Below are 25,529 nucleotides of genomic sequence, written 5' to 3'. Positions count from 1 at the left end.
CTGTCTTCCCCGTCTTTCTTTTAGAATCTATTTTTTTCTTCTTCAACCCGTGATCCTGAAATCAGCACTTCCAAACGATCGAAATTGGAATGAAAAAAATTCGAAGAAAAAAAAAAAAAATAAAATAAACGTACATGTACAGAGATAAAATGAAATAAAAAATAAAATAAATCGAACGAAGGTGAGATGTTTGCTAGGGTAGTGTAATTTTCCTGGGGTGAAAAAAAGAAAAAGATTCCGTATACAGAAGCTGTTTGTAAACTTATAAACTTGCCTACATAACGTACGTATAAATAAGCTGCACGCGCCTCAAGTTGTTGGAATTGGTTAACGACTAGTTGATAATACGGCGATAATTGGCGGTAAGTGTTATTGTTAACTAACCTCCGCTATGTGCCGGCATGCCTATTCGGAATTCTGACAAATCTGGAATTCACTCGCTACCGCAGGTGTTACAGGTGGAGAGAATACGCGTAATTTATAGTGACTCTTCAAGCGCAATTACAAATCATCGTCGTCGTCATCATCATCATCATCATCACCACCACCTTCGGCGATCGTATTCAACCTGTTATACGTTATTACACAAAGCGTTTTTTTTTTTCAACCTTCAATGAATAATTTCGTTAAAAAGGCGATTTCAAACTAATTACATTGATTAGGAGACAGTTAATTTTTCACCTATTGTTAGTATTATAATATTTAAACTCGGCTTAAAATCCCTCCGCAAAGCGCAGATGGAAAACGTTTTTTTTTTTTTTTTTCATATATTTCTATTTTTCAACCGTATAATTAGTAATTACTTTACGCACCAATCAATTCCGTACGGCCTAGGCTTTATAGGATTGAATATGTACAACGTTCGAATATCGAATATACATTTTCTGTATATTGATACAGGTTTTTTTTTTTCTTTTTACCACTGTCAGTTACGTGTGCGTACAACACACATCTGCATTTTATACAAACTCATTGTTATTCCGTGACATTGCAGCGTAAAATTATACATCTTTTCGAACATTTTTTTAAGAAGAAAATTTAAGCGAACGATGATGATGATGGTGGCAATAGTGAGAAAAAAAAATATATATATTATATATATAATAATAACAATAATAACAATAGAAATAACAATAATAATAATAAATAGAGATATCATCCTCATGAGAAGAATGGTAAACGAAACCTATCTATCTAACTAGTTGTTTGTTTGCTTGAGAAAGAGAAGAAGTTAGATAAGGTTATTGCCTTGTTGTTGGATATATCACGTAGTGCTGGTATTATAAATATACGTACAGTCTATAGAAATACGCGTCACCCGGGTAAACAATACCCAAGAAAACTTGTAGGTACCTGTATACTTGTACAACAATTTTGTACATTCCCATAACGATACATTTACATGTTGTAATCCGGCTGTTTTTCTTCGTCATATTTACTCGTCTTTCTTTTATTTGCAATGGTTTCAGAACCTTTAATATAAGTTTTGTAAGATCGAGGGAAATCACCAATCCTGTAGAACGGTAAAAGGAAAATTCAGTGTAAGGTTAAATATTTTGAGGAAAAAAAAAAAAAAAAAAAAATCGCGATGACGAATCGTCGATTTTAAACCAGAAGCCAATTTACTCGATGACAAGGATTTAATTGTTTGGTGAAAACGATTCAAATTATGTTAACGCCACGAATGAATGAACAAAGAAATTCGTATCTTTTAATTTCGAAGCGAAAAGTATATTGTGATTTTCATAAGTATTTTGTGCATATCTTTGAAATGTTTCAATGTAACGCGGAAAAATTTTATATGATGAACAAGTATTGAGCAATAGTTCAAAATGCACTCGATATTGACTTTCGTTAAAACAATATTTGATTTTACCACAAATAGGATTACTTGTCATTTGATCACGTAATTACTAGCGTTCATCTTTGTTATTGTCTACACGTTGTTTTCCTTTCTTCTTCACATCTTCCGCAAAGGTCACGATAACAATTGATTTTAAATTTATTCAATTACGTTAATGAAACCAGTTGTAAAAATATATATCGCTAACGACATAATGGTCCGTCGTCTGCTATGGTTCAATGCGCATGCGCTACAATCCGAGAGCAGTTGTTTCCCAGGTTGACCAACCGTTGTGAACCTAACCTCAAAAATTTTGACAACTTTCAGTGTTGAACACAACTGCCAAGAAAAAACTGACAAAACTTTTGAGGTTACGTTCACAACGGTCGTTAAAAATTGACACGGTATATAAGGCGTTCACCGCCAACTCAGCCACTTTTTCTCTCGCTTTTTCTTCATCCTCTTGGATGTGGTCCGTAATTGGTTATACATACAGTAGTACTAATTGAAGGCACTCTGTGAATATTTTTCATTTTTTCACTTTACTCGTTTCGGAAATGATTTTTTTTTTTTAATCCGTATATGACATTGAAGTCGAACAAAAAAAATGTTACATTTTTGATGCCAACATATATCGCATTGAATAGTTCATAGCAAAAGATGACTTTTTGTGTGTTACAATTTTTTCCCCGACTTCGGTATTCCGTGATATACGAGTTTAAAAAAAAGAAATCCATTTCGGAAAAGAATAAATTAAAAAATGTGAAAAAATTCATAGAGAGTATCTTTAAGTAGTACTACTATATGTATAAACAATTATGGAACAGAACGCCTCATATATGCGTCATGTAAATACTAGTAGGTATAATTATTAAAGATGCATTCAACAGCTGCAGAGAAGATACAATAATTGCCAGATAAAGACATGTAGCTGGATTTAAATTATTGATATTTCCTACAAAATCCAACGGATCCATTTCATAAATATTAGGAGCTTCGTTTTTGTTATCTTATATGTCTACAAGTTCGGGACAGTTGACACAAAAGATTTGTGATAGAGCTAGTTTAACGGAAGAATTTGATTAGGAAAAACAGCGGACCTGACGTAATTCTTTTCACGTATCAAGTTCCCGCGGTTCTCTTATCCGTAGGTAATTTTCAAGGTCAAGCTTAATCCGATAACTGAAGGAAGAAAAGAATCTAATGGCAAATCACAAAACCAACCCCTTTTATTCGCTCAAACAAGATATCCTCAGGTTGATTTTTAAATAGGTTGGCTGACCAAGAATCGATACTATTTATTCATTTCAGTACGACTTAGTCATGGATTATGTACTTATAAAATTACCGTAGGTATTCACAAGCTACGGTAAAATTTTTTTGAATATACAAGATTATAAAATACTGGAGTTGTAAACAAACGTTTAGATGTCATCGAATCGTTTTAAAATCCTTTAAAGTAATTGAAAATCTTATCTTAAAACGTTTTTTTTTTTTCTCAATGTTGGCATCACTAAATATTTTTTTTTCAAAACGTTGTGTAGATACTGGTTTTGATCGACAAACAGCAATGTGAACTTGATTGGTGAAAAAAGTGAAATCATTTTTAAGCGACCTTGTACAAGAAAATCGTCTTCTGAATAAATTGAGTCATCGCAGACATTAGGCGAGCGAATCTACTCGAAATTTCCAACAATTTTGAAGCAACTTGAAACGAAGCATCGATGTCTAATCTTTCGTTTATAATATTACAGTATTTTCAAGTCTCGTATTTTCCAAAATATCATCGTGGCCTGCAAGGATATAAAAATTTGACAAACACTTGACACGCGATTATCTCGCAATAAAATAGATAAAAAGTATGGATTTTCGGCCAAACGTGAATAAAGGTTTATTTTTCCGCACCGCGATTATTCCACGTGGGTATTTTTCCGTGACCTTGAAAGTAATCGGCGCCGAGCGTCACGACGCTCTGCAAAAAAACGTTTGCAGTTTTAAATTTGCTGCGCGCACAAGTTCGATTGCCTTTTGAACGTTACGCCGCGGGTATATATCTCTACATACGTATACATATGTATTACGTAAGAAAACGGAAGTGACGTCGTTTCCATTGAAGCGTCATGACCTTGATGCCGATCGTGACCTAATCGTTATTGTCTACAGGTTTGGACATAATTGCATCGGTTTATTATAATCACAATTACACAGGCAGGTGTTACGTAGGCATGTAGAAGAATTTAATTACGAACCGACGACATTATCTCGCGATATTATACGTATATAGTCGATGTCGATTTGTGTGTCTGCGTTTCTTGATCGTACACCGCAAGTTGCATCTGCGTAGATCTATGAACCAATGTCCGATAGAGAGATTGTATCATTCTCACGGTTTCAGTGATAATCGCAGATACGTACGTGTAATAGAATTGGAATATTTGCAATGTTTGTTTACCGGCGCTTCAACAACGCCGTTATTTTTATATTTGCACCATTGACTTTCAAATCCGCAGCAAATGTATCGACAGGATTGTCTCAGCATACTTGAATACCCATAAATGCAAGAAATGTCAGCGAAATTTGTACGACATAAGTTTATCCAAAACTATGGCAATGGCAAGATGTATTAAGCGAGGTATCAACGATGTAACTGGACGTCTGGCAATTGTCGGATCGTAATTAAGTTCACCGCGTTGTGGAAAACTGACTCGAATCCGAAGTGTGGTTACATGTGTGATATAAGGCAAGATGGCGTCGCAATTGGCGATCAGCTGATTGTTGTCGGTAAGTTATCATGAAAGCTGCTATACTATTGTTTTTTTATGCCAGGTCGATGTGGAGAAAAACATGCGATACAAAATGATTCGTGAAACTAAATGCGACACGATTGAAATAGAATATGTAATAATTCGTTAACTATCGACTCCTGCCAGTTTCTGTCACAAACGGTTTGGCTAAATTGACTGTAAACTTTCAAGGCTTGAAGGATTTGCAAAGGAATTGATTTATTTCGAGGCAAAATCAATTCCAGTTTACTGAGATTTCAATTCAAGATTATTCTAGAACCTATAATTCAGCGTGTTAATGGAAATCTGAGAATTTCCAACGGAATAAATTTCTCATTTTCTGGCTAAACATAGAGTAAAAACAACGTTTAACAAGCTGGTTAATGGCGCCTTTAGAAGACAGGATGTAAGCATCGTGCGCAGCGGTATATTTTTTGTTTTATTCACGTCCCCCGTGTAATTCTGTGCAAAAGGCAATAACATCTTTTATCGCCTCTTGCAGCATCTTTTCAAGTTCTGTTGTTTTAAGCTGGTTGATATTTTCTTTTTTCTCTCCGATGAGCACAATTACTCATTCATTATGTTCGATCACAAAAATTCTCGTTATCGTTTTCAATCGAATTAATTCCACCTATCTCGAATAACGTGCAGCCATTCCGATGTGCTTATTATCGACGTATTACACGAGCGTGTCTGTAAATGTTTGGTAAAAAATGGAAAATCCATAAATCCACCAGCAAAAAACATTGCCAATAAAATCACGTCTCTATAGTAGCGATAAATATATTCTACTTGATTTTTTTTATCCAGAGAAATTCTCATTTAATCGTTTTAAGAGTTGTATATATACACAGTGATTCGTTTCTTACTTTCGTCTATTTACGCGATACAAAATTGTGTCACTCACCTTTATTCGATTCTTCTGCAAGACATTCTTCATCGGAGATCTAGGAAGGAGATTTTTACGCGACACAATGACGCCGGATATCGAGGTGGGGGGAAATACGTCACGAGCACAATATATCTGCGAAATTAAAGGGATACGAAATTATTTGGCAAAGGCGCCACATCACAGCGACAGCTACGCGTTACAAATGAGCCAATATTCGAAATAAAAGAACAAAAATATTTTTTCCTCCCATTAACAAACACATGTGAAATAGCTATTATTAACTGCACTAATGAGTGGTAAACGTTTGATAAAAAAAAAAAAAAAAAAAAAAAAACCAATTATATTAGTATTATTAAATTTATAATTTTCACTCAATTCACTGCTGTTTGATGACAAACAAACGATTGTTTAATTGCCAGATAAACCCAGCTATACCAACGTTATATACAACGAATCTTAAACTAAGCAATTATCTACCGTAATTAAGATCAGTGTTAAAATTATTCGCCACCTTCCATTACGGTCGATTTAAAAAATTTTCTTCAATTTACTGCAACAACGAATCTTAATTAAACACCTTAGCTGGCGTATATTAACAGTTACATTCGTTTGTTGAAGGCGTGAATTAGACGGAACTAAAAACGCAGTATTCTCGACTCTCGCTGAATTACAATAATTTTTATTTCCCCTCCCCACAAACAGTATACATTATTCATCCTATCCTATGAATGAATGGACTTCCACTATATTGACCGTACGGTAGGCATGATAAAAGGCGTGCAAACACACAATTGTTTGACGGTTAAATTAACGGAGATGCGCAGCAGTACGGGAAGTCGATATGACGCGTTTAAGATGCGGGCTGAAAATTTTTCCTCCCTCGAAAAGCAAGGTGACAAAAAAAAAAAAAAAAAAAAAAAAAAAAAAAAAAAATTGCGAGAAATCTTCTCGACGTCACTCGCGGAGGTGAGCAAAATATCGCAAGTACAGCGGAGGGTGGTAAAACGCGTGCAAACACGCCTTTTACAACTGCACGCATGCACAAGACGAGTGCAAACAGTTACGATAATATGCAAAAGCTTGCGCGAATCGTTTGGACAAACCATGCCCGTGGGTACGATATAACAGAAAGGATTATGCCTCTGTGGATAACTCGCGGGATTTTTCCGTTTCAGCTCGAATCGGCAGAAGATGCATTGCGAGGAAGACTGTATCGTCGAGGAAACTATTAGCATCATCGATGCTATCTGTATAAACGTTCCCATCGTAAACTGGCATTATATACACACTGACTCATCCATTCTCCTCCGAGATCTCGCAGGTAGGTATAACAATAACAATACAGGTATGGTTAATTCTTATCAAACCACGGACACGTGCCGAGGGAAAAAAAAAAAATATGACGATAATTCTCGTACTGTGAAAAAACTCGACGTTTTCAACGGAGAAAAATTTGCCCATCGTCCTGGATGTTAAGGACGAGGATTTGGCGAACGGATTTTTGTGGTTGAATCGAAAATTTTCCTTTTCCGATGAGCATATAATACATGTATATACACCGAGTAAAAAAAATGATTGGATTTAATATGTAACTTGATCCAAATAATCCATGCGTATGTATAGTACTGAGAGCACATTTATTCAACGCGACAATTTATGTAGTTTTCAATTGAAGAATTCCGTATTTCGGATCGATAAAATATAATAATAATAATAGTAATAATATTTACAAGGCATAATGATGGGATATTCTTCCGATTCTAGAAGGACATGTCACATAGTACATATCAAACTGAAATCACGACTAACCCCCTTTATAAAGTTCTCTACGATATACAAATGTTATAGCTCAATATTGAATTACAGTATCTGTTGTCAATACGAAGTACTATACAGTCACCGAACAAGTGTAGTAGCTTCACTTCGACGTAGTTTGGAGCACACTCACCACGTCACAGATGGTTGCCAGGATCGTATGAATCTGTATTTGCGGATAACGAAGGATTCGGGCATATGAACATCTTTGAAGTTACTTTTCAAGTGGGAAAGCTTGCCGTCTAGTGGACGAAATTCGTACTATGTACTTCAAACGAATCATCATTTCGATTGAAAAGAACGAACGTGCGGATCAAAGAATCAGAAGACTGTCGAATCAACCGATATTTTAATTCGGTGAAATAATATTCATTTCGTACAACCAGTGATTCGTATATTGTGAGCGCATCCAGAGATATTGAAATGAATTACAAGTGTGTATTTGCAATTTTCAACTACACGTGATTGTTTAAAAGTAAGAAAAATTATATTTCACTGCATTAGTTAATTACTTGAATCAAATGTGACACATATAGCAATTCAAGAACTCTTCCTTGATTCCGATTAAACATATGCTCATTTGGTGGATGGATTTCCTTTTTTTTTGTTTTTTGAAGTAGCAATGTTTATTTTCTGGTTAGCAAAAAAAAAAAAAAAAACTTCTCAACTGAACTGTACTCTTGTCTCAACATATTAAACACTTTTTGATTATAGCTATCATTGATTATGTCGAACAAACATCACATTGAGCTAAATATACTGTCTGGCAATAACATTAATACTTCAGTAAGCGTGGGATTATTGTTTCCAATCTCTCTGTACATTTGAAACGACGTGTTCAGCGGTTAAAATACTATTCTTTCACTAATTAAATGAGATTAGTTGATTCAAGCAAAGATGTCGTTCCGAAAGTTCTAGTTTAATCCTACAAAATAAATATGTACTTGTTTGAAATACATTGAGCTCGAAAGCATTTAGTAAGCATTCAAATCAATGCGTAAATATTTTTGTTTCAACTGAGAAGTGGTTGGTTTGAGTAAGAAATTGTTGAAATCAAATAAACCAGAAGTCAAATAAATGAGCTCTTTCGTTCGATAACTGTATTTGCTCAGTGTACACGGGAATGTTCTAAGTCATGAAAAAAATTGTTTACATCCATGGGAAGGGGTCTGTTTTGTCAGTAAAAAATTGTCTGCAAAATTGTGATAAAAAAAAAACATACGTACTCACACGCGTACAAATATAACGACATTGTTAGCCATAAATTTTCGATCGAACAATATTCTACAAACTGGCGACTGATTGAAGCTCGTCACGCGAAGTTTGACACGAATCAATACAAGAAAAAAGTGAGCGGGAAAGAAAAAAATAAAAATAGGGGAAATAAACAGCAGCTTCATAGCTTTTTCGATTCTTATAATTGTTATCGTAATTTTTGGCTGATGCAGATATTCGGCAGAAATCAGTCTGCAGAGTAATAATTGATGTTTGTACGATGCGCATGAACAACGTGTACTTACGTATTATAACAAAGAAGAATAAGAAGTTATATAACGAATTGTTGCTACTTTCTACACATTGTGTCTTCTCGTTGAAACTTGCGGCCTTGCACTGAAAGTGACGTACGTCAAATGACTTGAAAAATATACGACCGTTACCATTCGCGTCAACCATGTTTAATGATTTATACAAAAGCTTACACGTCTAGCTGCGAAGGTACGAGACGTGATCGTAATATTTGAGAATAAAGGTAAAAGGAAGAAAGAAGTATTATTATCAGATGAATAAAAATCATGTACGAGACTACGTTATAAACAATTCAGAGATGATCGATTGCTCCTATTATTAGCAGCCACCATATTCGCAAGATAATTTGCAGCTTCGTAGATACGCGGTTGCACGTATTAAACAGCGATGTGAATTTTGAATAAGTAAGTTGGAAAAAAAAAAGAAAATTGCACAACCATCCTAAATTTGTATATTTTCTTAACGTTATTTACTCATGTAGCTTATAAATTGCCTTTGCATCGTGTTTTACGGTGTTTTTTTATCGCTGCGCGATCCAACATTGCCCAATGTATTAGCAAATGTTTATATCGATGCCTACGTACTGAAGTATTTCGTCAATTGTTCACACCCAGTGTTTCGTATGGATTTTTATTCGAATTTATCATTGATCGAAGACGAACTCAATCGTGACATGAACAATCGTGAAGACGCATGCATGGACCCTTGAATAAATTTATGGGAATGGCTCGAATTTCGCCAGCTGGCCTTACCTTCGACCAGTTCGACCTATTATTACCTAACACAAAAAGTCTGGCCCATCCTCGCCTTCTCATGCCAGCTACTTCAAGGCTGGAACTGATCGTTTCCAGGTGAATACACAAAATTTCCTACAAATTCACGATCGATCTTCAATACGATTCGCATATGAAATAGCCGACCCGCAATGGAAATTCCGAAATTGACATATGCTCATAAGCGAAGAGCGTAAATTTGATATCGCATATAATTACGGTGATATCCGTTTACGTAATTTCCGTCTGGATTTTTGGATCAACAAAACTTGGCAAAGGTTTTTTGAAATTTACAAAATTACTACCTGCCAACGTCGATGAAGCTGAAATATGATAATCAGCGTGTGAGGAGACACGAATTCAGATTACACGTAAATAGATTATTTACCGGTATATTTTATCACGCGGTAACAATAATTAAAATATGCGCAAAGACGTGTAACAATACCTAGAAATTTATCAGCTAGATAATATAAACAAACTCATCCATCTATCCCTACGTTCTGGTTGTAATTTTCAAACGTCTAGAAAACCTCTCATAAGCCCTGCAAGCGGTATGATTTATTTCTCATTTATGATACCTATAATCTGATTCTTATATTACGCAATAGAATTTATATAATAGTCAAATGATTCTCGCGTTATACGATAATGGAACAAGCGAAATTTTATTATTTCCTTCGGTAATTGTAAGAGAAATCGAAATGAGCGCGAAATTCAAATTCCCGATCAATGGGATTTTCCGTTGATAAAAGAATCGGAGAATTAGACGGTTGCCCCTGTGCAAATTTTCGTAGCCAGTACTCGACAAGTAAGTAGACCTAGCTTTTTTATCGACGGAAACCGTTTAACACACAACCCTAGAAATACAAAATCCCACTAGTAACCACGGCTTTAACAACCTTCGATCAATGGATACGCGAATTCGATTCGATCCAGCGCCGTGATCGATCGAAAGGTCGCGGAGGCTCGTCGGATCCTTGCAGATATAACGTAAACAATAATAATAATAATAGCAATAATCTACGCAGGTATTTTAGGCGCCAGGTAAAGCGTTTATACTTAGGTATACATATCTATACGTGTATTATTTATGCACGTGCAAAACGTTCTCCTGTATCTACGTATGCGTGCATACATATGTATGTACGTACGTTTACGTTATTTATATACACATGCATAAGATAGGAAAGAGGTGAAGTTGGAATTTTATTACCGCGATGATATTGACCCACAAAAGCCAGCATTGAATGCAAACTATTTGTACCTGTATAATACTCATCGACCATCGGCGGATAATTCGATTTTATCACGATCTTGGTGTTCTTGTTCCTCGTTTCTTATTCGATTTCAGTCATTATTCACGTGTACACCATTTTATTTCTATCCTCATACGTTATTGATACTTTTTTTTTTTTTTTTTTTTGTTTGTCAAGTTAGACCACCTGCGAAAATTTTTGTTCACTTGTAACGTCGCGTCGTTGATTCAAATCTCAAACCATGTACAGATTCGCATGGCTATACAATTCCACGAAAATTCATTATTCTTATTCTAGATATATTTTGATAAATGGGTTGAATAGTAAAACGAAAATTTGTGAAATTTCGCAACTTTTTTTTTCTTCTTATTGAAATTCTATCAATGTTATTTCGAACATTTGCACACAAATATTTTCCAGTATAATTTACAGGTGGCTCGATTATCAACCCTAAACACGTTTACCGGTTCCGTGCAAGTCAAGTTGCATGTTAGCAAGTGTAATTGATTTAAAATACGAAACTCGGCGTTCGAAACAAGATTCAAGTTGGTAATTTGTTTGAAGAAAAAAAACAAAAAAAAAACTGATGTTTCTGAAAATACGCATGATTTCAAATAGTAGAAATGTCTTATATAACATGAAATCAGGAGCGTTGCAGTAAAGTCGATTCAAAAAAGTTGAAAAACCAACAGGATTTGCAAGTGGTCCGAATATGATTATTACCTAATTAAAAATTACCTGTAGGTTTTCCCTGGTCATCTCATTCTTGTGTTTCGATATATGTGCGTGCAGACACGTTTTTATCTCCGTCGGTTTCGGTTAAATTTCATCTTATTTACTTTGATCCGTTAAGCACAGGCGTTTAACTGAACGTTGTACATTAAACTTGATAACTTCACTTCGCGAACTGTAATAGCAACTCGACATGATATTCTTCTGAGAAAACGAAAAAGAACATAACCACACAGTATTATTCTTACAATTAACTCCGCGAGTCTTACTATTCATCTAGCAGCGTATCCGGATTCGGTTTATCTCTAATAAAATAAAATTATCTTATTTGCACAAAATAATGAAAACTAAAAAGAAGAGAAACAAAGAAACGATCGTGTATGAATTTACCTGTATTTATTGAAAGGAATACGTGCATGAAGCACGATAAATCACGCTAATGTCTGAAAAACTTGAACATCGTATAAAAACATAAAACAACCGTACAATTTACGAGACCGCATTTATTTAGCATTAAATTAAGTCACTGGTCGGAGCACAACGTCTGGATGATGAATGTTGGATTTCTTCCCACGCAAAACTAACTTGACTTCGTGTTTTAAATAATTTATCCGTTGCTTTACTGCTAATCCAGTCATAATTTGAATAAACGCTTTCAGTTTCTTCAGTTGTTCCTGTAAAATTTTCTAAGATTATAAAAATAAAAATGCACAATACTATTGCAAGAATATCTAGCTTTTTAAGTTCAGCTTCACCGGTTGTTCGGCATGGCCAATAAAAAAGTCATTGGGATTTGCTATTCTGACGCGCAGATTCACGATTATTGGTACTTCAAGACCTAGAGCTTTTACAGCACGTGAAGCCAGCAGGATATCACCTAGGATCAAGGAACCTGTTTGGTCGCCAGAGGGAGAAACGAGAATACCATTGGTTATTAGCAAACAAGAATTAGCGTTCATTAACAAAAATTACAATAATCGATGTATTACAATAATTGACTAAATGTTGAAGTTTCTCAGGATTGCGGATAGCTGTTGTGCCTTTTTCTCAATCTCCTGAAAACCGGAGTTCCACGGACCGTAATTCAGGTCCATTATCTGTTTAGCGTGGTCTAAAAATCTGCGGGTCTTCTTCAGCGCGTTCCTGTTAAATAAGTTGCCAAATTTTTATTCAAATTCACATACAGAAAGAGGCGTGTAAACGAAATTTTTCTATTTACTTATACTGCTTCGTTCTCGTGTTCGTTTCTTCCTGCAAATACGGAAGACAGATATCCGTGATCTTGTTCAACTCGTTCGCAAGCTCTATGCTATCGGTGCCAAACCTTTCGCCAATACCGGTAATTACGTGTTCCAAGTAAGAAATAGAATCCAGCCATCTACCTATAAGGTGATGAATTCGCATCCACGATGAGCAAAGTTCAAAAGATTTTAAATCTCAAAGCTATCCTCCGTAACGTGATGAGAAATAATAATGGAAAAACTATAAAACGAAACAATTCCCACACCTGATATAGCATAAACCTTTCCGATGAGGTCTAAAGTGTTTATAATGTCCTGATGATGCTTGTAAAGTATGCTGCGCCTGATGTTCAAGCACTGTTTGAGCTTGTTTAACGCCTCGTCATCGTTTTCCATCTCAATACAAACATGAGCCGCATCAAATAGGTTTTGGGCCTCGCGCAGTTCAGAGTTATGGTTCAAAGCAGGGGTTGCTCCGCAATCAAAACAGCTCAGAGAACCGGAAATTTTGAATACAGCTCCGCTGCATTCTAGACATTTCAACGAACTGAATCTTTCCTGTGGATAAAGATTGAGAGAGTCGTATTGCAGGGGCGAAGCCTTGTGGATATTTTTTAGAAACTGTATTCAGGGGTTACTATTACCAAGAAATACTGCAGTTCAGGATTTGTGCATGCCTCGCATGTGCACGTGAAGCAATACTGGTTTCTTAAAATTTCCTGTCTTTCGTCTCTTGGTGTCCTTCGAAAATGAGGGCCTGATAATAAACATAGAATCATATACCACTGAAATTGATGTTTAGATAGGATATCAGTGAAAGATATCGGACAGAACCTTCGAGCCTTGGATGCCTAAAGCATATCTGTCGATGTTTTCATTGAGCATGAATGAATGCGTTAGAAACTTTCATTTAAAAAGAGGATACATTAAACTACTCAGAACCACAGAATCGCGGTAAAATTTAACACACTATTCACGTACCGTAACAATTGAAGACTTCACCACCGGCAGGGATGTCTTTTGTTGCTTTAACAATGAGATACTGGTCATCGAAACTGAAAAACAATCGTAATGTAATGTAGTAACAATAGCGAATACAGAATGGTTTGACGTAACAAAAAGTAAATGATTACCTATTAATTATATTCGGATCACACGAGTGATTCATCATGCTCACAGCAGGATAAATTCCAGTTGCTATTCTTTCTTGATGCACGGTGGCCACTTTGTCATTCTCCTGTGCGTCTAGGCTCAGTTTTGTTATAGCATGTCCGTTACATATCAATTGCAGTGTGTGTCGAAGAAGAAAAGAGCTAACGTATAACTGTTTGCCGCTCTCGGTTGTGACGTCACAGTTGAAGTCGATACTGCTGTCAATAAACTTATCGGCGAATGATTTCTTGAGATCCACAGTGGTGAAGAAATCAGTGTACATGGAGAGGTACATAGTGAGCATCACTGCTGTCTGGAAATTGATGAATAATAAACTTGTGCATGACGTGATTAAGGTGAATACGTAATGCCAAGATGACGCTTGCATTGACGTAGCGGCTGAAGAAAGAATAGGAATTCTTATCGTCGATCTTTGTTTGAAAGATTATTAAAAACGAATTTCTTTTGGTCACTTACAATGCCATAAACAAGCAGATCGTCAGGGGATACTTTGTCGATGTTTGTGACTAGCTTTTGAACCTCATTGAATCTTTCCTTATCCTCTGTCGTTGACCCGACAAGTAAAACTTTCAGAGAAAGGTGTGCGATACCTATTTGTTGTCCCATTCGCATTTGAGCTCCTGGGCATTCCCATTTGTGATAACCAGACCACGCATTGTCGAGACACTCGCTACTGCAATAGAGCGTACCCACGCACGTTTTGCAGCTGGAATTGATAGTCACAGGTTGATTTGTCGAATCTGATAAATATGGGTTGTCCTTCACAGCAAAAAAAAAGAAAGTACTTACGGAATAGGAACTGCGCCATAAGGGTGGCAACAATGTCTGCAGAACGAACTGGAATCATTTTGATCCAATACTACAAAAGCAAATGGTTTCTCGACAAATAAGACTTGGCCTTTTTGTATGTCTCTATTCGCTATGACATGTCTTCCTTTTTGTGGTGTGTATTTGCAGTCTAAAGCAGCTGACGCAAATGGAAAATTTGCATTGCTTTCAAATGCTACATCGGGTCTTTGGCATAATTGTGTCCTTGAGCTATCATTTTCTGCAATATTTTCCAGATTTGATGCGAGGGATTTTAGCAATGAAACTTCCTTGAATATATCGTCTGCAATAAATATGAAACAGAGTTGATTAGACTAGCTTGCAGATACTGCAAGTAAAATTCATATTGAAAAACTCCGAGTTCAAATTACATGTATAGCGTACATATCAATATGCGATTATCAATGGCTGACGAACGTTTCCTTCATAATAGTGATGCAATCGTTTTTCAATACGAATTTCACAGCTTATTCGACGCCATCTTTAATCAATGACGCTTTACCTTTTTTCTCTGCAGAAATCTCGTTGCAAGCATTAACAATTTCCTCAACTTTTTCGATAGCTACCTCGGCCATTACTCTATTTTTCAATTTAATGTAACATTGCGCATTGCGGATATACAATTTGTATAGCAACTTTTTAGGGTAGCCGATGTTTATCGCTAAATCGATATCTTTTAGGCAATCCTTTTTCAAATGAGAAATACATACAACAAATTTACCAAGTTACTCATCAATGTACATGTAAATGAGTAGAAAAATATGAATGCACACAATAAATGAGGTTGAAGTTAGTAATATTAGCGTAACAAAACGTCACGGAGAAAGAAAATCACTATTTTGCAATTTTCTAAAGACTTCAAAGTGGTTAAGTTTTGAAAATATGAATTACTTTTGCCTTATTATAATTTACTGCATTTCACAGATCCCTAAAATTACGAAATAATGGGTTTTCAGAAACACGAATCATTATAATAACATTGCCAATTTCAACCTCATCAAATTAAAGGTAGTACGATTCAAAAAACAAACTTCAATAAGTATTCAAGTTCTTTCTTTTGTGCTCTCTAGTTCTTTCACAGGTCCAATTATAAATTGATTACAAACATTACAAGTGACAATTACTTGCAGAAAATATTACTCAATTTCTGAATCGTACCATTTGATATTTCCATTACTGAATTCTTACTTTAAAATTATCCATATAATACAACGCTGCCGATCTATTAGCAATAGCTATCGACAATTCATCGGCAACAGCATATTGAGCACTTTTTGTATAAAGTGGAATGCTACTGGCGTAATTCTTCCTTTGAAATTCTTTGTTTCCCAGATCTTTAAGCTGTTTCGCTTTTGACGATGATTTCGATTCTCTAGATTGAAGCTGCTCCTGCAGCCATAGCAGCATCAATTTTCTGAAAAAGAAGTACAACTTGTTAATACAACTTATCAAAATACAAAACACGTTTCATGGGCAAAAGTATTATAAGATTGAAGTTAGTAACGTTACTACAATGAAATATTTCTATGATAACAGTCGTTGTTTTACAACTTGGATTTATCTGAAATTCAGTAAATCGCAATGAAGCGACACTCTACACTCATAATTTAAAAATAATTAACTCTTATGCTTAAAAACTGTTTTGATATTGAAAAACATGGATCGTTTTTGAGGTTTCGTCACATTAACGTTACAAACTTCAACCTCGTAAAATTTTCAAATAACCAAAGTGTAAAAAAGTCAAACTTCACCTGACGTCCGGGTCTCCAATGAGATAAGACATCACCTCGCACTCAGACCGTCTATTTCGTTTAATTTCTTGAAATATACGGCCATTTCTCAGTTTGCAATTAACGGCGTCCAAAAAAGTTTGCCACTGCATGATTCTTCCGTTTTCCGTGAAATACGGAATGACAGAAAGAAATCTCCAGATAGGTAGGTACGATAAACGCAACGCAAAAAAGAAGCGATGCAGGTTATGTTCCCCGTTGATTGTTGAATACCGCAACACTTAAATTCGAGACACGCAGAAGTGAACAGCGACTTTGCCAGCACAAACCTGGGAATGGTATTTACGAAAACAATGAGCGATTAAGTGGGTAAAGGATTAAAGATTGGGACTCTTTCACTCCCGGCAAATGTTACTTACAAGACGTAAAACTCGCAGATACGAAATTATGATCCCGGCGACTGACCAGCGCGATCAACAACTCGTAAAACTCGGCTGACTCGGCGGCGGGGGGGGGGGGGGGGGAGGAGGAGGATCTTCCGGCAATTTCTACGGAGCTCTCGATCCGTAGCGAAGCTCTGTTTCGTTTCACCGAGACGATTTAAACGCTCCGAAGACACAAAGAAGAGTAAAGTATGTTTGTAAACGCGTCGAAAAGGTCGGCCAAGACTCTCGAATCTGCAGAGGTAAGTTTGAGGAACGAGCAATTGATATTCGTCCGATTTCTGGCATCGAATTTTACGCGATCATATCTAACCTCTACGACAACCTACTGACGTGTTTTATATTTAAGGCTGACGTTCGCGAGGATGAAGAACAGGCTGTCAAATTTCAAGAAATTATCGATCTTCTTGTCGCCGCTGGATACTTTAGAGCCAGGATAAAAGGGCTCACCAGCTTCGACAAGGTTTGCCAGTGTTTGTTTCACTCTGCCGGGTTGGACTGGGTTTGATTCTCAATCTTATCGTCTGACAGCAAGTCAACAGCAGCAGTGAAGTTTAAATTTGACAACTCGATCTCCCCCCACCCCCCGTGCTCATCACGCCAATCGTGTAGTTTTAATCGATCCGACCCTCCACCAATCACCGCTGTTGTTTGATCGGAAATGGCCAATGGAAGATCCCAGCCTTACCCTTCGATCCCAACTCCCAGCGCGGGCTTTTCGAAATGTCCTCAGTTTCGTTGAATTGATGTTGTTAAATTGAATCTAGAAATTTTTCAATCGATTGTACATCACATTTTTAGTTTGTACCTATAGGTGAAAATGAATTTGTAGTTTTGAGATGTACAGATACATTTTTATCTTGATTCGTGCTTTACGTTACTCTTTACATTTATTTCAATGGAACTTGTTCAATTCTCTTCACTAGTCGGTTTCATTTCGCTTTTGTTAATCTGTATATTAATTTTAATGTGGTTTATACAAGAATTTTACTTTGTTGCAATGTATTGACAAAAGTTTATTCCTCACTTGATGTTTCTTTTTCTTAGGTAGTCGGAGGAATGACTTGGTGCATCGAGTCATGCAACTTTGATGTTGACGTCGATCTGTTGTTTCAAGAAAATCTCACTATTGGTCAGAAAATGTATGATCATTACCATGTGATAATTAAAATCAACCGTCTGTAATAATGGAAAGTGAATATTTTTTATGTATGTTTTTCCAATATCATTATAGAGCTCTGACTGAAAAAATAGTCGCGATGTTGCCAAAAATGAATTGTCCGCATCGCATAGAACCTCACCAAATTCAGGGATTAGATTGCATTCACATCTTTCCGATAATACAGGTGTGTCTGTGCTCCGTCCAGTCGTACCAATTATCTTTGAAAAATCTATCAGTTTCTATATTTCAATGATTTGTTTAGTGGCTGGTCAAACGATCGATGGAAATGCGAGAGGTGATGGGAGACTTTGTCAGGTCTTATGCTGTCAGTCAATTTGACAAAAATTACACGTTTGCCGAAGACAGCGAAATGGTTGCAAAAAAGGAAAGCATGGCATCTAATTTAAAAACTGTCAAGGTCCGTCTACCAATGAGTTTCAAATCTGAGATATTGAATATAGTAACAAGCTACTCAGATTTATTTCCAACTACTTATGTAATTCACAAAACGTCTTGCGATTTCAGCAAGTGTACAAGCCTCAGCGTTATTTTAGAAGAAAGGATCCTCCTCCGGAAGATGAGGTGGGAAGAGTGCAAAGCACACTCCTGGAGTATGGATCATCGTCCGTAGTATCCTTGTCACCTTCTGAAGTCATTGAAGATACACAGGCGGATGATGCCACCTCAAGTGCGAAGAAAGTACAGGAAGAAGAGGTGAAAAATTTATGTGTGTGGATCGTAAAGAATATGTAAACTCGTGCATGGTCTGTCATTTCACATTTCTATATTCTATTTATACGATTTTTGATTTTGAAAAAACTCCTATACATGTTTTCTACAAAGGAATTGGCTGATATTATTTAATTGTCAGCACGATATGTACTAATTTCGCACTGAATACAATCGCTGTTTGCATTTTTGAGTGTTTGATGTTGTAGAAACGCATAGACGAGCTTATGAAGAACATGTCAGTCGCTGATGATAACGAGGTAAGTTTATGCATCGCGCACACTGCAACTATCGTGTGGATGATTTTTCGTGTTTATTTCGCTGTCTTTCATCAGGGCTTAAATTCAAATTGATTAATCCCTATAATTTTGCATGAAACAGGGTCGGCTGAGTGCCAGTGCAGTTGGAACGATTGTCGGAATGCAGGCCCAGGAAATAGTTCAAGCTGCAGAACACTACGCAGCGTTGAGTGCCGACATAGAGGTATTAAGAAACAAACCTTTTGCGAACATGTTATGTCCTGAAGTTTTGTCTAAAACCAGGAAAATACAATTCAGGGAAGCAGTGTGGAGGGTTCATTCGGCGCGTTAGCTGCTCTTGAAAAACAAAAAGCAACTCTTGAAGAGAGAAAATTGAAAATGGAAAAAGATAAGGAGAATTTATCCAGCAAAGTGTCAGAAGCCACGGATAAACTCAGAGCTATCGAAATTAAAAAAGAGGAAGTGGAGGAAGATTTCCGCAGGATGGAAGAGTTGGAGACTGAAGAGAATAAGAGGTAGATTATATTTAAAAAAAAGTATGAGCTTGAATGACGGCGATTTTACTTTTCTCCGACACACTAGTTTTCCAACATTATTTTCACTTGGCCTTTTTCAGCGTGCTGCTAAGACTGCAGCAGCTTCTCCTCATTCATGATAGTCTGAAGGAACAAGAACACAAGTTCCGTGAACAGTGCAAATCTGACTTGGCTCAGCTCCAAAGTTTGGTACCGGATATCGAGGGTACTGAGCCTGGGGAAGCACAGTGCGATGTTTCCGATTACGAGGTTCAAAAGGAGAGGGTAAATAAGCTAAGGCTTCAAGTTGCCAAAAAGAACAGAGCCATAGCATCGCTGACCAGGCAGCTAGACGACGTTCCTGGTAGATCTGAGTTGACGCAATACCAGAGACGGTTCTTGGAGCTTTATAATCAAGGTAATATTGTATTCTTACCGTTGCCATCTAGTTTTCATGTCATCTGACACTTTGTTTTCAGTATCTGCAAAACATAAAGAAACAAAGCAGTATTACACTCTGTACAATACTCTGGACGACACGAAATTGTACCTAAGTAAAGAATTGGCTCTGCTGAATTCTATTCAGGACAATTACAACAAGTGAGTTATTATTATTTCTCTTGAGGCTTATACTTATATTCATTTCGCTTCTGACCATGATAAGGATGTATTCGTTCTTCATTTTATATAATTACTTTTTGCAGAGCAATGGCATCAGCCAGTGGTAAGGAGCAGTTTTTGAAACAATTTGAAGCTATTGTTTCTGGAATAAAACAAAACAAAACGAAGGTACACATATGATATTCTGGTGTTTAGTTATGTTAATTACTTGCAACAATTTCTTACTTGAAACGAGAAAAGATTTGAGATTCAAGTTTGTGAAGTTAACGTAACGACGCATTCTTACGAAGAATCGTTATCTCGCACCTGGTCCCGGACCATCTGAAATTCAGTAAACCATATTAAACCAGAGTAAAATCAAATTTCGCAAACTCAATTTGTTGAAAATTATTCTAAGGTCGCAAAATACTTTTCTTTTTTTTTTGCTTTTTCATGGATTCTCATCACGAAATACGAAAACCGTGCTTCATTCTGCAGGTGGAAAAAAGGTGTGCGGAAGAACGGGCTCGCAGAGATTCTCTGAGTCAACAGTTGGTTACTTTGGTGGAACAGCAGCGAAAATACGTAGCGGCAGTACGGCAATTAACCATCGAGTGCCGCAAAAATGAAGCATTGTTGGCACAGCTTCGTGGGCCGTAGTTTTTATCAGTGGGTTGTTGCTATTCTACGTATTATTTAACTATATCGTAATGTGATACATGACGTATATAATACACCGTCGTAATTTACACCACATAAGATTATTATTGTTATCGGTAGCTAGTGAGTGTTGAATATGATTGTATAGCCGAAGCAAAATTGGTCATATCAATTTCAGTATAATATTCTCTACAACTGATTATTTAAAAATACATTTGTTCCTTTGCTTTGATCACGGATTCAACAATCTTATCGTTTTTTCACTAAGTTGCCAGCGTGGTCTGTTTGTTATCTGAAAAAAAAAAGGATACTTAATTTGGATGAAAGATTATTTCAAGTACATAGAAACTATATGTTTTGGTTGAAAATAATTGAAGATAAGAAATTCAGAAAATACCGTCGCTCAATTTTGGTTAATTTTCTTCAAATTTTGCACGTATTCTTGGTCAACCGACGAAATGGTAAACAGGAGCAGAAAGAAAAAGCTGAAACACCGATTACATGATTTTAGATACAATCAATTTATTTAATTGATTTCTTACGATTGACATAATATTTTGAAACACAGTTTCAATATCTTAAGAGTTAAAAATGAAATTACATAATATTCGTACTCCATTTTTTTTTTTTTCTTCTTTTTTTGTAACCATGGAATAATTCATTTCATAATATTTTCTTACGATGTGACGTTTTTGAATGATGTATTTTTAAATCGGGAGTTACAGTCTTTTTCTAAGGGGTTTAAGGAGGGAGGAAATGCACATACGATCATGATTCACTCAATTTCTTTTTTTTTTTCTATACAATTATTTGATTTGCACTCTTTTGTTCATCAGATGGCATCTGGTTTTATGGCATGAAATGAATTATATAAACTGAAATCATAACGTTCTGTTTGTATGAAACGTCATCGAAAGACAGATCACACGGTATTAAATCTTTGTCCCGCATAATTGTATAATTATAATTACCATAACTGAGCATATGTATAAAAATTGGCAGTATATATTCGTAAACAGTAAGAAAATATACAAAATCACTCGATCAGCTGATAAAAGATTATTTCACGCAGATATAGATTTTCTTTCGACCGTCGAAAAATCTATACACCCTATATTTTACAAATTTTGATCTTCCGCAGTTATCCATTAACAATACACGAAGTTATAATATAACAAACCTTTGCAATATTACCGGTGTCAGAATCATAGCTGACTTTTTAACCCGTTGAGGACACACATCGAAAAAATAACGTTGAGGACACACGGGGTCCAGCGCACCCCACGCAGAAAAACAGTTCTCATTTGTGTTTCACGCTATGTATCGACTTAAAACCGGTGCGAAACTTTAATTTTATTCCATTAGACGGCTGGCGATAGTTCGAGGTCGAAGATTATAAGACATCTGTATATATACACACATATATATTTAATTAATAACCATTATTTATTGCTGAAAAAAAAAAATTCAATTCATGCATAAATACTTACGTTTACAGAAACAATATAACATCAATCAACGATAAAAAAAAAATTGAATTTTTTTAAGATTTTGCCACAGTACGGCCACACGGGGTCTACAGAACCCCAAAAAAAAAACACGTGCGCACTAATATGTCTCTGCAGGATGACTAATGCCAAAGAGACCTTCGTAACGTGTCAAAACTTGTTGTGGAGACTTCAAACAACAACAGATGGTGCTATATATCTAATTCCTAAGGGTCTTTGTAGATTTAAAATTGCATTGAAATTTGTCTGGGGTCCGTTGGACCCCATGTGTCCTCAACGGGTTAAAAGGTCCTCCGAACAACGCGGAATCGTAAACCAAGTGATAGGCTTGTATTGAATTATCAGAATCAAGGATATTTCTATACCTTTAATGCAACAAATGTAATAAATCAGGCCATAAGATTTCGATCGACTGCAACATATAATTACATAGCGTTGGGGCGCGTGAGCATAATTTCCTACATCAGTCTCATTGCAAGAGTTACGTAATTAGTGTTTATTATATAAACTCATACGCGTTATATTCTCATTCGGGCCAGACATTCGTACAAATCGGGAATTAACATACAGCATAAATATACAGCAAAGTTTTGATTAGTATGTTGTTGTTTTGTGTTTTTTTTTTTTTTTGTTTTCTTTTGTTTTTTTTCAATTCTTAGTCTTACAGTACTAATGCCTTATTATTAGTTATGGACTTAAAATAATCAACGAGTATATAAACTTTACAATGCAACAGAGCCCAACATTAAAATTGCTGATGCCAATTCAGAATACTCTTTCATACGTATATTTATATCATCATCGTCATTATTATCGCCGTCGTCGCATCATCGAAACACTATTTACTTCTATACTTTTCTTAACCGTTAGAATGCCATCGTTTTATCGGCACTCGTTTCCTTCATAATTTTTTTTTTTTTTTAATTTTTTTTTTATCAATACTGTCAACGTAAGAATTAGCCAATCACCAGATGATATATTTTCGATTTAGTTTATCCAAATTTCGTTGAATATTCTTTTATATAATTTTAAGAGCGCATAGCTCTGTCTCTGTTCACACTTCAGGAATGATAGCGGCAAAAATCCAATTTGTCAAACAATTATCCATAACTCTTTCGTCTATTTTTGCGCATCGCGGTGTGAGACTTGCCAATTGTTGCGAAAATCAGTCAATTTCACGTTAAAAATCATGTACAGTAATATTTTCATTTTAAATTGGTGCTGTGCTCTGTTTTTAAGTCTTTGGTCTCAGCCATGTCATAAAAGGGTTATATAAGCGACGTGGCTTTCTGAGCAAGTCATTGTTTGGCACATCGTACTTATGCGTTTTTTTTAATTTTCAGCTATATTGTTCTCTGTTTTTCTTCCCATTCTCAAAGGTTTTTCCAGAAGACTTGTACATATATTTTATAATAATTAGAAGAAAACAATTTTTTATTTTATTTCTTTTTTTTATTTATCATGGATTGTTTTCTCCCATTTACACATCTCTAAATCTGTCAGTATTATGCAATTGTATTTTGCAGTAATTATTTCTATTCAAAGATGAATCACCTGCACGAATATTAAAAATTAACGAAAAAGAATCAGCGTTGTAAAACAGTACATTTACAAATTCGAATCGTATTTGTTTCGATTTAAATTGATGGAAATAATTTTCTGGGTCGATAACAGCTTGAGTACTAGACTTTAATTGTGCAATTTATGTTGGCACGAGATTTTGATTAATTATTTCGTATAATACATATCTATCACGAATTAAAGTGCATGTAAATCAACATACTGTTTGTTTTCATTTTCTTCATTTTCCGTTTTGCAATTTACTCGAATGGCGCGAGTTAGCAACTTGATTCTGCCATTGCCTTCGGTATAAAAAAATGTGCTCAGCCAAAGTTTGGAATTTCACATGCTTCGTGTCTATTTGCTGCCATGAATTTATCCCTATTTATGTACATACAGCGTAAATTGTATTTCATAGTAGTTTCACGTGTAATAAAGAGTGTGAGTGAGAATAGTGTCACAATCAGATTGATACCGCGCAATAAACGATACGTCATAACATATTTTTCATAAAATTTTTATCATTTTTCCCCTGTGTCATTGCAGTCTGCCTCATGTATTCCACATTGTAAATTCTTATCAACCGAATAGTCGTATTCTAAAACTGGAATGTCCACATTAGTTTTTGTGATTAGTTGTTTCAATATAATTAAAACGCGTCACGCTGCTGTTCAAGTCATTTCAGGAACAGCCTGTACATTATTTTCTATGATAAATAGAAACGAAATGTGTCTAGAAAATATACGCAAGATTCGAGGTACGACTGAACAGAAGATGACAAAATCAATACTTTCTCAACAATGATTTTAAGGGGAAGAAGCGTGACGAAAAAATGGAAATTCTTTTCAACGTGACAAGATTTCTTTTAAATCGTGATTGAATTGAAAAAATGTACAGAATGTTGAATCACTTTGATAGCGCGCATCCTTCTGACTGCTTTACTGGGCCTCACAGAGTATATATCTGTATGGATTTGAAACGCGTCGTTATTCGGTGTCTTCGAAACGAGTTTCAAACAGTGACAATACGCGATTACGAAGGTGTAATATAGATTGAAATATCGGGAATGGTTGATATGTCGATACTTTAAACTGCGATAGAGTAATCAGACGAAGGGTTGTTTTGTGCGCCGGGTCTGGACCACAACGAGCTTCGGATACCGAGCTTGAGTTTTTTCAATGAATCAATGTCGCATTCGGCTTCACTTAATTCTGGACGTTCACTACGTTCGTTTGGTGTTTGGCCACCGGTAAAGGTCGTCTCGGCGATCGACATCGGTGGTAACACGGTGCGAAGCGTGCTTTTGCTGGGGACGTGCCACCTTGAAATTGAGGAAATTTTGCGGTTAGCGAAAAGCTGCGGCGCGAAGAGTCAAGGCAATAGAAAAGATTGGGTCTGATGCTTGCTGTGCTTTTGACAAGAACGTACGATAAACTAGAGCGAGTGTTGAGGAGAGGGGAGAAATGTATTTGTAGTATAATGTAATCGTGGGGGAA

General features: G+C 36.0%; 3 protein-coding genes and 1 long non-coding RNA gene across 11 annotated transcripts in view; 2 read left to right on the top strand and 2 right to left on the bottom strand.

Annotated features, from left to right (window-relative positions):
* The first annotated feature begins 4,402 nt into the window (after positions 1–4,402).
* Positions 4,403–7,578, top strand: LOC124292714. Its single transcript, XR_006902616.1, has 3 exons — positions 4,403–4,624; positions 6,694–6,839; positions 7,385–7,578. It is a non-coding gene; the product is annotated as an uncharacterized LOC124292714 (long non-coding RNA).
* Positions 7,579–12,020: 4,442 nt separating this feature from the next.
* LOC107218329 (SET and MYND domain-containing protein 4) lies at positions 12,021–17,112 on the bottom strand. Of its 3 annotated transcripts, XM_046730288.1 has the most exons (13): positions 17,016–17,112; positions 16,618–16,925; positions 16,055–16,280; positions 15,369–15,552; positions 14,828–15,149; positions 14,495–14,744; positions 13,999–14,330; positions 13,847–13,920; positions 13,510–13,622; positions 13,132–13,423; positions 12,844–13,006; positions 12,614–12,767; positions 12,021–12,516 (listed from the first exon to the last, which is right to left on the bottom strand). In XM_046730288.1, the coding sequence occupies exons 2-12, from the start codon at positions 16,746–16,748 to the stop codon at positions 12,623–12,625; spliced, it is 2,232 nt and encodes a 743-aa protein (XP_046586244.1). In that variant the 5' UTR covers positions 16,749–16,925; positions 17,016–17,112; the 3' UTR covers positions 12,021–12,516; positions 12,614–12,622. The 3 variants fall into 3 exon arrangements, with proteins under 3 accessions (XP_046586244.1, XP_015511651.1, XP_046586243.1); XM_015656165.2 differs by lacking the exon at positions 12,021–12,516 and having other exon boundaries at positions 12,552–12,767; XM_046730287.1 differs by lacking the exons at positions 12,021–12,516; positions 17,016–17,112 and having other exon boundaries at positions 12,552–12,767; positions 16,618–16,996.
* A 28-nt stretch (positions 17,113–17,140) lies between these two features.
* On the top strand, positions 17,141–22,051 carry LOC107218328 (coiled-coil domain-containing protein 93). Of its 2 annotated transcripts, XM_015656164.2 has the most exons (13): positions 17,141–17,281; positions 17,389–17,502; positions 18,087–18,181; positions 18,274–18,385; positions 18,464–18,619; positions 18,727–18,915; positions 19,140–19,190; positions 19,312–19,413; positions 19,488–19,705; positions 19,807–20,123; positions 20,185–20,305; positions 20,410–20,494; positions 20,804–22,051. In XM_015656164.2, the coding sequence occupies exons 1-13, from the start codon at positions 17,231–17,233 to the stop codon at positions 20,963–20,965; spliced, it is 1,773 nt and encodes a 590-aa protein (XP_015511650.1). In that variant the 5' UTR covers positions 17,141–17,230; the 3' UTR covers positions 20,966–22,051. The 2 variants fall into 2 exon arrangements, with proteins under 2 accessions (XP_015511650.1, XP_046586245.1); XM_046730289.1 differs by lacking the exon at positions 19,140–19,190.
* LOC107218323 (Down syndrome cell adhesion molecule-like protein Dscam2) overlaps positions 21,167–25,529 on the bottom strand; it is a 123,056-nt gene continuing 118,693 nt past the window's right edge. For 3 of the 5 annotated variants that reach the window (XM_046730285.1, XM_046730282.1, XM_046730281.1), the window contains one exon: positions 23,037–25,354. In XM_046730285.1, the coding sequence (XP_046586241.1) occupies positions 25,120–25,354 (235 nt within the window). In that variant the 3' untranslated portion in view covers positions 23,037–25,119. Of the gene's footprint in view, positions 21,258–23,036; positions 25,355–25,529 lie in introns of those variants that run through there. The other 2 variants (XM_046730283.1, XM_015656155.2) reach the window with 2 other exon arrangements.

This window comes from Neodiprion lecontei, chromosome 2 (assembly GCF_021901455.1).
Source record: "Neodiprion lecontei isolate iyNeoLeco1 chromosome 2, iyNeoLeco1.1, whole genome shotgun sequence".
Taxonomy (NCBI): domain Eukaryota; kingdom Metazoa; phylum Arthropoda; class Insecta; order Hymenoptera; family Diprionidae; genus Neodiprion; species Neodiprion lecontei.
This window is presented reverse-complemented; position numbering and strand designations above follow the sequence as displayed.